Source organism: Euprymna scolopes, chromosome 8 (assembly GCF_053919585.1).
Source record: "Euprymna scolopes isolate OS-2025 chromosome 8, ASM5391958v1, whole genome shotgun sequence".
NCBI lineage: Eukaryota > Metazoa > Mollusca > Cephalopoda > Sepiida > Sepiolidae > Euprymna > Euprymna scolopes.
Window position 1 is genome coordinate 93648036 of NC_136489.1, and position 12078 is coordinate 93660113.

The window sequence follows — 12078 nt, forward strand, 5'->3', positions numbered from 1 at the left end:
ATCATCTATGTTACGCCTAATTCAGAAGCAAGTTCTTGAACAGGTTCTTAATTGATCATTGTCAACATCTGATAGCCGACCACTACACTCATCATCTTCAAAACTATAATCACTTTCACAAAATTTTTTAAACCACAATTGTGGTATTGTGAACTGTCTCAGCAGCTTTTCAGTCTAGCCTGAATTGAAATAAGAAAATTGTGCGAAATTGATTTTTTTCATCTTGTACTCAACATTCTAAAAGGAAGACATAATTGCTTTAAAACGATTGTATTTTAAACGATTAGATAGAGCGAAAAACGCTCTTTAAAATGATATATAAAGTAAAGGTATTATAACAAAACTTATTTGAAAATACATCATTTGAAATCAAAATTAAAAATTCCACAAGAACTTTCCTGTTCATCTAGTATAAGTTCACACTGGGCAATGCCAGATCGGAGCAGCTAGTTTCATATAAAATATTCGTCTGGCACCATGCGTCATCTTCTTAAAATCATTCAAACTTTAAAATGCTTTTAGTTCTCATTTTATAAGTCGATGGTGGTGTGATACAATGTGGGACTTTAGGTGCTAATAACCATTTTACTTCATTTACTGTGTTGTTCCGCCCTTTAATAGCTGTTAAATATTAATTTATTTCTGAAAATTTGTAATCAGTACACTATTCAGGAATTGCTGACATCAGGTAAACATAAATGTTGGCTTCCCTATGTTCAGATAATAACGTCTAGCATTTGAGGGCAAAAAAAAAACATTGATATGTTATCATTTTAACAATTTACTTAATAACCAATTGATTTGAAGAATTTACATGGAACTGATTTTGGTGAAATGACAGGAAACCAACTGTTTGATATTTATAAATTAGACATATAACATATAATTATAATGGAATACAAAAACGTTATTACTGTAATACTATATTAATCGGTTGTTATGATTGTGCAGTTTTTATGAAATTCAAATGCAACAGTTGCAACAATTTTAATAGCTGAAAAAATATGTATAAAATCAACAGTTCTTTTCAGGTGGATTAATAGTTTCTACAGCAATGGATCAACATGCGGTTTGCTTTTGATGAATTATTTCTAATGAATCGTTTATAAAAATCTAACATATAAAGTTTATCATATCAGATTTTTAATGTCAGATTCAAATAGCATTTAAGCTGACAAATTAAAATTTGTTTTTTGTTTAACCAATTTTCATTTGTTATTGTTGTACCATGTTATTGGCAATATAATAACATACTTCGTTACAATTTATTTTTTAAACTATTTAGTCCAGCCTAGACAACTGCTAATATGAAACATTTTTAAATTTTCATCTAAAAATAAAAATCAGTTAAAAGGATAACTTATTTTAAATTGAAGAATCTAATAGTTGTCTACCTAGTTTAAAATGTGCAAACAAATAAAAATGAGAAACGAAAATAACTTCAATGCATCCTAGGCAATGCTGGGTAAGTGCAACTAGTTGAAGATAAAAAGTTTCATTTTTATCTGGTTTACAACACTAACCTGTTTCAGATTAATTTTTAATGCCGAAACACAACTGGAAAATTTTGTTGCCTACCCAGTACTTAAAAATACTGCTGATCAGTTTTCTGCATCTCAGTAAAAATAGATCAGTCTTCTGTGCGTTATGAATAAGTTTGAATCTGGGATAAATCAAGACGTTTTCAATCATCTAAATAAAAGTAATATACTTAATGACAATCAATATGGATTTCGTTCTGCAAAATCAACTGCTCACGTATTGACTGTAAGTTCACATTAAATCAGTGAATCTAATGATGGGGGTTTTGTTTCAAGTGTGATAGCTCTTAACACATCAAAGGCCATTAACAGGATCTGACACAAAGATTTCCTTCACAAACTATGGAATATCTGGAAATGTCTTCTCAACCATCATATTCTCTCTGATTAAAAATAATTGTTGATGAGCATAAGTCTGAAACACAATGTATCGATCTCGTCTAAGCCTAACCTGCTTCCTGATTTTCATCAATGATTTTCTAAATAATATTTGTTGACATTTCTGCAAATAAGACAATTATCTGTCGCAGCATTTTGAAGAGCATTGATGATAAAGATCTTACTGATGCTCTTTCTCTTCTAACCTGGAGCGCATGATATAACGTGAGAAAAAAATGGTTTGTTACTTTTAACACTTCTAAAATGAACCTCATCTCCTTTTGCCACCAATGCTCAGATATTCATTTTGTCAACGTTTAAATGAATGAGTCACTCCTTGAAGGAGTCCTCTTGCTTTGGACTGACTTTCACTCCAGATCTGAAATCAAAAAATGACATCAAATCTCTTGCTAAAGTCACTGAGAAAGTGGTTAGATCATTATACCACTCCAGAAAGCAGCCGACTCCTGATGCAATCCTAAGAGTCAGATATGTTCTCAGATAAAGTACTTCTGTGACACCTAGCAAGGTGCTGCTCAAAGTACTCCTTCTTGCCTTAATGATCTTTTTTCTTTCCTACAACCACTTTTCAACAAGAGATGTTGCTGGTCTTTTTCTGCCCTACAGTTATTTCCATAGACGGTGGTCGACTGAGCTCGGCTGAGCTTCAGTAAAACATTCATGTCAAAAACTCTTTTAACTACCATCACAGCAAAAAAATTTCTTTCTTCCTTTTTGTACCTAGAAACAAACGGAATTTCCTTGAACAGTGTTTATTTCCAGGAATCTTTCATCGGTGGAACACACTACCATGAGGCTGCTTCCTTGCACACTACAGCTTGGTCATCTACAAGTTCAATGTCAGCAAATACTTGTTGAGCCATCCTCTCAAGTAATCAAATTTTGTCCATTCCATACTCCATTTTCAATTCTTTCATAGTATTTTTCATCATTCAACTGAAACTTTCATTAATCCTTATTGTCGAGTGGCTTTTGACTTTGATAAATGATGACTCATTAGTATAGAAAATATTTTTCGAAAACTTATTTTAAATGATTCATAAAACTCAAATTGATATCAATAACCAGGGATGGAATATGGACTCATACCTTTCTCAATGATATTTATTGAACATGATATAATTTTTTCCTATTGGATTTCAACTCAGCATTGCCGGTTTTATAATCCGGGATGACATGAGGCATCTCCTCAACCTCTCTACTTTCACAAATTATCTGCTAAGATATTCATTCAGTTTTGTATCTATCAACGTATATTCAAATTATGTACATACTATCAGTATTGTGTGTCGGTATTACATATCCCATAAAACGGTTTAATATTCAGAAGATCTGTTACACTTAAGTTTGAAATAACATTTTCCATGATTTTTTATGCTAAAGTTTAAAAGGTAAAACCGCAGTTTAGTGACCTGAACATAATGCTATGGAAAGTTGTGTAAAGGCGATAAATATTGTTTCATTTTGTTATTTTTGTTTAATATTAGTAAATGGGTAACTATTTTGACTTAAAGAGAAACTAGCAACTATTTCAGCAATATTTACGCATTTCAAGCATGTTGGACTTAATATTATAAGTGTCATACTAAATAAATTTTAACTTGAAATGGTTACTCGTTTACTAATATTTAATAAAAACAAGATAAAACAATATTGTTTGTATACAAATTTTTACCGCATTATGTTTAGGTCACTAACCTGATGTTTTGCTGTTCGAAATAATATTTTCCATGATATGTTATGCTTAAGTTTCAAATAGCATTTTCGTCAATCAATACACGGATTGAATTTTGTGATATTATTGTAAGGACATAATATTGTTTTATTTTATTAATATGTATTATATGTTATTGTTCTAGAGTTAATCTGTTGTTTTTTAAATTTTTTTCAGAGAATCCGTCAACCAAACCGTGTGTATCTGTGCTGGAATTTTATGTATGCTTTTAGTGACACTAGTATTTGAATGAAAAACCAAAAATGACTTTTTTCTGCTGCTGCCATTCTATCTGTTGATTGAACTTTGACCAGATTCTGACTGTGATATCAACTGTCGCAAGTTGAATTTATAGACAAGAGTTTAAAAAAAAAAACAGACATTTTTTTCTCTGTGTTTTTTTAAATTATTATTTAAAAAAAAAGATGGATTTGCAAAAATGGGAAGATGTGAACTCTTTTTATTCTTTTTTTTTTTCAGTTTGTCTGAGGTTGACCAATTAATAATTGATCAAAATTCAAATTTTTATACAAAGTTTATTTTTCCAACTGTGTGTATTTCTTCTAAAAATCTACTTTGTCAAAAAAAAGTTTTCTCCAAATCTCAAAAGATCTTTCTTAAATAACAGATTAGAAATGCACATAGACTGTTAACTAGTGCACCAAGGGTGGATCAGAGAATGGGAATTTAAATTTATGAAAATGTTAATTCTTTTTTTTTCTTTGAATAGTTTTCTTTTCTTTTTTATTTGCTTTCGAATCATTTTCATTTTAATCTCCAATTGACTAATTTAAGATATTTTTAAAGCAAGAAAGAAAAGAAAAAAAATCCATCCATCAAGTTAAATGATTTTGTTATTTCTTTTTAACTTTCAAAAAAGCATTGACCTAAAATAGATATTAAAAAAAAAATTTCTTATCTTACTTCTTCCTACTCCTCCTTCCCCTCGGTGTTTCGTCTCTTATAAACTATATCCCTCTATCCTTTTATCCCTAGAGATAACCAACATTCATGCCATTCAATTTTATTTGCACCTTTGAGCCATTATTCCCACCCATGACAAATGAGTAATTTATAATTACTTTCTCTCTTAATTATTTTGTCTCTTAGGAAGAAGCTTGACCGAGGGGGTAGGAGGGAGAAAAATAATTTTTAATCATGATTGATTACTCTTTCTTTCTATTGGCAATATTCTATTAAAATTAATCACAAACACAAGATTTATTTAATCTCTTTTAATAGAAATGAAAGACATTATTGTTAAAAGAAGAAAAATAGATTTTTTTTTCAGTTGTTCAGTTGAAAACTTTTGAACAAAGTGACAGTATTTAATTAATTTGTTATACCTGCAAATTAATAAAAAACAAAACAACTTGTGCATACATTTAAAAAAAAATAAGTTTAAAATATTTCAGATAAAAGGGTTTGATAAAAGGTTCATTTGTGTAAATGTTAAAAAAAAATGACAACAAAAAATGTTTTAACATATTTAATGATTTTGTGCTGTCGTCCTAAGGCTAGTCTTATTTTTCCATTATCCTTCAATTTCTCCTTGAATTTTGTTTAAATAGAGTAAGTGGCTACACAAATGTAATCATATTTTAATCATATATCCCATCATGATATCTATGTGGTTTATTTATTATGAAAAAATTGAATTCTTTTATTTTGATAGAAATCAGTTTTTGCTCCCTCGATACATTTTTTTTTTTTTTAGATTTTTATGAATGACAAAAAAGTTGTAAAAATGTTAAACTATTTTAAAATCTGTGATCGGTTGCACACAAAAAGATGAAAGAAAAACATTCTTATTTTCACATTTAGGATTTTTTTGGTTCTTCCAAAAAAATATGTTGGTTTGGAAACAAAAGTGTCAAAAAAAATTCTGATATTTGTTGATCTGTGACTATTACAGTAAGAGTTTTTACATCATAAGAAAAAAAACCTTGGGAGCAAAATATCCCAATTCTTTTATGAGTTATTTTCATGTATGTTTTAAAAAACATGCACTGTATGAATATTCTGATTTTTGATTCCAGAAGTATTTTTGGATTTTTTATCACACTTTATATCTTCAGTCCAAAAAAATAAAAATATTTAAAAAGCTGAGCAAGTGGATTTTTATTAAGTTATAATCATATTTACTCAGATCAATATTTAACTATCCTTTAGTCAATAAAAGTAGGTTCATTCTACTAAATTGTCTCCTAAGATAGTTTTCATCTAATGTTAGTAATGGAAGTTAAAATGAGGAAAACAGCAACATAGCCTTTCAGTTAGGAGCAAAGTGTAGTATATGTTCTGATTCTACATTTAATCTTTTCTGTCATTGATCGGTGAAGGAGAAATCCTTCTGGATTGAGGTAATTTCTGTTTTTTGTTTCAATCCAGGATGCCCCTTTTTTGAGGAACTGGATTTTCCCCAACATTAAAAAAAACGACTTTGCTGCCATAGAGTGGCAAGTAAATGTAACAGGTCTAGCAAACATGATTATTGTATTACTGAGAAATAAATATTTTCTTCAACATCTGTAAAGTAAAGCCAAATGCCCATAATGCATACGACAAAAAAAAAAAATCACAAGATAATTTGTAAATATTATCTAAATTTATTTTCTGTGACTTCTACAGATGAGCTTCACCCCACACACCTAAAAAATGTCAGTCATTGAATCGTTAATAACATTCACAATCATTTCTACAATCTAACATTCACAATTTCTAATATCGATGAAACCTGGTAAACATTCATAACTGAAACTTAATATATGAGTCAGTTGTAGACTGAAGTTTATTTGCATCAAATATGGTTGGATGGCAGAAAGTATTGTTGATTTTATTAATGATTCCATGACGGGGGAGTGGGGTCACTCTATATATTCAAGGAAAACGTTTGTAAAAGATAAATAGAATGAACAAATTCTCTGCATTTAGACAAAAAATTATAAATAGTAAGAATTATTTGTTCATGCTTTGAATCTTTTATAAAGATTGTGGATTTTATTGGTTCAATTTGACTAAAATTCTAATCTTAGTTGAAAGATGATTTTCATAGCAAAAATATTTACTAAAGATGAACTCACTTTCATTGATTATTTTTAAATTGTTTGCCTCTCATAAATGTTAGGGGAAAGATCTACTTGGCAGACAATTTGGATACTGAGTGATCTAAAAAAAAAATGCTAACCATGAAAACATTAATAAAATTCGCAATCCTTTCTGCAATCCAACCATATTTGGTAAGAATAAAAAACTGATTCCAGTGTGTCTCTGGCTGAATTGTCCACCAAGATTTATGCATGAATCAATAGTTTTACTCTATTGTCATTCAATATTGGGGATGCTTTGTCGTTTGTTTTATCAGTAAGAGATATTATCTTGAATGGGCTTCACATTTACTGAACCTTACTCTTCCCACCTCCATTGACTTTTATTTGTGAGATCATCTAAAAAATGATGTCTATCAAAACAATTTCTGTAATATTACTGAACTAAAAAAGTGTTACCAATGCTAAAATCAGGAGTGTACCAAGAGTAGAGTGTGTCAGAGTTATTGACAATTTTGAACATCATACCATGTGCTTATCATTGAATAATAAAACAAAGACTGTTGGACATCCATAACTGAAACTTGTGTAGACAAGTCAGGCATATACTGAAGTTTATTTTTACTAAATATGGTTGGATTTTAAAAAAAGGTTATGAATTTTATTAACGATTCTATGGGTGGCATTTTGGAGGAGTCACACCACAAAATGAACTTATAAATATTGTCCTCAACTTATGTTTAATTATTTAAAAAAGAAAACCACTTTGATTTCCTCTCACATCCTCGTTTTATTTTCGGTTATTCTTGAGCAATAAACTCTTTAAACATTTAAACCATTTGCCTTACTAAAACAAACAAATAAATCAACTCTGAATCCTCAGTTTTTTTTTAAATCTTTTATGATATTCACATATGAAATGAATCATATGAACTAATAAAAAAAGTGACCAAATGATTTTATTATTCAAATAAATTGATAACAATTAATAAATGAAATAATGAAATAATTTATTGAATATTTAATCATTGTACTATAAGAATTTCTCTACAAAATCTAGCTAAATGGTACTTTTTACTTGGGTATTAAATTATCAAAAAAGTAGTAATAATTTTATATCAATAAACAATATCTAATGTTTTCAATACTATTGAATAACATCATAGTAAATTAATAATACTGTAGCAATACTATATAGCAATTGTGAAGAATCATTTAAAACAAGTGGTTAGTAAATCAAAAACATACAAATATTTATTGATAATATTCTCAGAATTCATCTTATTTGTGCAGACAGTGTTGTTACTTGAACTGATTAGTGGTCACAATGGATGGTTAGTTAGAATTTCCTTTTTACAGCATTTTTCTTCTTTTTTTTATGTTATCTCTGGGATAATTTTGATCCTGCAAAAACTGATTCCAGTGTGTCCTAATATTATGTAAGGATTATTATAATTAAAGTAACTTTTTTTTTTTTCAATCTTGTATTTGACATAAGCTTATTTATTTACATCGTTTGTGAAACGCTATGGACGTGTATTTGATATCAGGTCTCATCCTGATTGACACCAAGTTCAAAGTTAAAACATAGCATCATGACTAATATGAAGACATCAAATAGTTATACAGCAAATGGAGAGGTAGAGGGAGGGTTACAATAAGATAGTTATATATATATATATAAATAATGAAATCAAAAGGATGTACTGTTTACCTGATATACACAAAGATAAAATTCAATCTAATATAAATAATAGTATTTATATATAGATAATTTAATCCCAACCGAATAAAAAAGCTCAATACGCAATAGAGAGTAGAGCTTATTATAAGAGAAAGAAAATGAAAGATGAGTTATATATAACTTTATTATATCATTAGAACATTAAGGAAAAGTTAAGGCGAAAATTAATTCAAAACGTCTTTAAGCCATGACATTTCGAAGCTAAATACTTCTCATTAAAAAAAGGAGATAGGCCAGAATTATGTAAATACAGAAAAAACTGGCTTATTAAAAACTATATCTATCTATCAATATATATATTTATAAAAGAGTCAAAGGTAATAAAGAAAGGAAAGAATAAAAAGATTGGAATAGTCCTGTATAACCAACTAGCCTACTCGTGTCCTGACACTGCTCAGGAAGTCATAGTAATGAAATTTCAATGCCCAAGTTCAAGCTAGAATCAATGATGAATAACAGTAAATGGTCACGATGATAGCAATGAAAGTAATGCTAATAACATCAACAGAAAAGTTTAAAAACCTACTAAAGATAATGTTAAGAAATGAAACAACAACAATATTCATACTAATATAACAGAGATAGTGATAGAAACGGGAATGATAGTGATGAATAATAGTGAGGGGGTCAGATAAGAGAAATAGAGGGTGAAAATGATAGATAGAAAGTTAATTAAAGATGAGTCCTTTGATTAGTTATTTACAAATTGTTACCGATTAGAACAATTAAAATGATTTTCTTTTTCAAACATAACCCAGTTCCAAATCTGGGGAATATTTTAGCATGTATTTTGTGTGATTAAAATATATGACACAAAAAGAAAACATTTATTAACTTGATTTTAGTATAAAGTATGGGTAATAATATACAGTGAAAATTTGATTGGATATTAATTGACATGAAAGAAATATTTTTATACTTTTCACATCATACGCCCTGAGTGCAATATGCAAATAAATGCAAATAATAGTTTTAATATTTCTTCCTTTTTTTTCTAATAAGCAATATCCTTATATCTCAGAACATTTTAAATTGTACTCATCTAAAGTAAATATAAAGTTTAGCGTCTTTACCTTATTTCTGTAATTATATAGTTATCTCCCTTTAAATTAAAAAAGAAAGAAAAAAGTGATATATATGAAGAAAGAGAATGAGGTTATTATTTTTATTGTATTTTTTATCTTTTTTAATGTAAAGTAAGCTTTAAATATAAGATTAGATTATTTTAAATCTTTTTATGGCATATTATTAAGTATTTGAAAAATTAATATCATGACTATCTAGACAGGAGATATTGAGATTTTCAGATCATTTATCCAAAGACAATATCTTAAGAATTTGATTATTGTTTTAATTTGTTTAAAAGATAAACACAAATGTAAAAGTAACTCATTTTTCATTTGAAAATTTATTCATACACCAAAGATGTTACAAGAAAATGATTCAGCAGACGTGTACAATGCCTCCCTTCCATTAAATTCTATTACTATTTTCAATTCTTTGGGATATTATCAATTAAGAAATGCTCATAGTTTTAAAAACAAAAGTTTGAAAATAAGATACTTGTTTAATATTTAGCAATAATTTTAATAAAAATAATTACCTAATTTATTGTTCAACAATGCCTTTTGAAAATTTTGAGCAAATATCTTGTCGGTTTGAAATTTCAAAAAGTATTTATAAATGAGATGTTTTGAAAGATTTTTATGCACACACACACACACACACACACACACACACACAAATATTAATACAATGTCAGGGACATATATATAATTATTCACACAATCAATGTTCATTAGCACCATGACAGTCAAAGAGTTTCTGTCTCCTTGGAGCTCTTCAATAGAACACATAAGAAAGGTGGGATTGAAGTCTGGAACTTCCTGTCTCTGACTGGTGTGGTGTGTGTGAGCTTTGATGTAATCTTTGATTCTAGGAATCTACATCAGAACGCTTTTTTAAAAGAAATCCCTAATAAATTGAAGATTTGGTCAGTCTGTAGATGTTTTATATGACTTTAAATTATTTTTATATGATTTGAATGAATGTCAGAAATAGTTGAAGAAATCAACTCCAAGTGGATCATTTTATATCACACTTTTAGAGCAAACTGACAAAACGACCAATTTTATTTTGTTTGTAATTTGAAAATTTGTTTCTTAATCAATAATAGTCCAAGTATATATATATATATATATATATATATATATATATATATATATATATATATATATATATATATAGTTTTAAACAGGGATTAGGGATTTACATGATTATCAAGAATTCTAATTTAAAAGAAGCTGGTTCTGTATTTAAAATTTACTGAATTCGAATTGTCTAAAGAAAATGAGGACTGAAGAGTGAGAGTGATCACTTTGTTAAATCCATTGTTAGTAGCCATCTTGAGAAAAAGTTCCCATTTAAACAAGATTCAAGTTTATTCGTTGATTCAAAAGAAGAAATAAGGAATTCAGTGCTTCCCAGTCATTCGGATTTATTAAATATGATTCCTCCTCGTCTGATCTTTATGGTACAAAGATCTTATCATGAGGAGCACCAATTTTGTGCTAGATTCTTTCAGAGTTGTAAATAGTCTATTTATTTTCGTGATTATAAGGCTTTATAAATAAACACACAAAAAAAGAAAAACTATTTTTTCATGTTAGTATGAATAACCCTGTATTATATTAATGATTGTAAGAAGATGAATTTTATTTTAAAACATTTTTGCCAAAAAGAAACATTTATTTTTCAAACTGATTATATCTGATTATCAAATTAAAAAGAAAAATTTGAAAATGAAAAATATTCACAGGAGAACACGTCTATCATTTGAACTGTATTAAAGTCAAAACTTCTCTTGAAAGAAATGACTTTTTTGTTTTTTTAATAAAATAAAGAAGCATAATGATTGGTGTTATTCTTTTGTATTTTCATTATCTATTTTGCATGTTTTCTACTCTAAAGCCACAATTTTCTCATGTCATAGCATGCTGCCTCTTCTTTAATTTGACCATAGCACAGCATCCTCTATCCTCTCTTAATTTGGCTATTTAGAATAACATTCTCCCTCCTCTTTAATTTAGCCCTAGCACTGCATCCTCCTTCCTCTCTAATTTCGCCATAGTGCAACATCCTCTGTACTCTCAAATTTGGTGATAGCACAACACCTTTCTACTCTCTGATTTTTTTCTTCCTCTCTAATTTGGCTATAATATAACATCCCTTTTTTCTAAAAGCTAGACTTTCTAAATTTTATTAAATTAAATTTGATAACTAAAGCTTAAGCAGTAAACTACAAGATTAACACTTCCACCAAAAAAAAAAATATGATTTTTTTGTTTCATAATTACTGTAATACATTGAAACAAGGCTGAAATCTGGAATTAAGAGATGACATGTGATGTTCACTATTTGTGTTTTATATTTCTAAACTGAATGCCATACATGAAGAAAAATAGGAAGTCTCATTTCTATTTCTGGAGCGACGTCGGTGAAGAAATCTAATAAAAACGTAACTTTTTAATAACTGTTTCATTTACAAATAAGGTTCTGTTTGCCATGTAAATGTTTTGTAAAATGGACACTGAAAGCAGAGAATTGTTCATTTTGTTTCTACATTTACCACAA

The 12078-nt window shown here is 28.4% G+C and overlaps 1 protein-coding gene across 1 annotated transcript in view; it reads left to right on the plus strand.

Moving 5' to 3' along the window:
- Positions 1-5763, plus strand: part of LOC145283638 (zinc transporter ZIP13-like) — a 215771-nt gene extending 210008 nt beyond the window's left edge. Inside the window, exon 9 of the mRNA XM_080132597.1 lies at positions 3832-5763. Within this exon, the coding sequence (XP_079988723.1) occupies positions 3832-3907 (76 nt within the window). The 3' untranslated portion in view covers positions 3908-5763. The remainder of the gene's footprint in view (positions 1-3831) is intronic.
- Positions 5764-12078: the final 6315 nt, after the last annotated feature.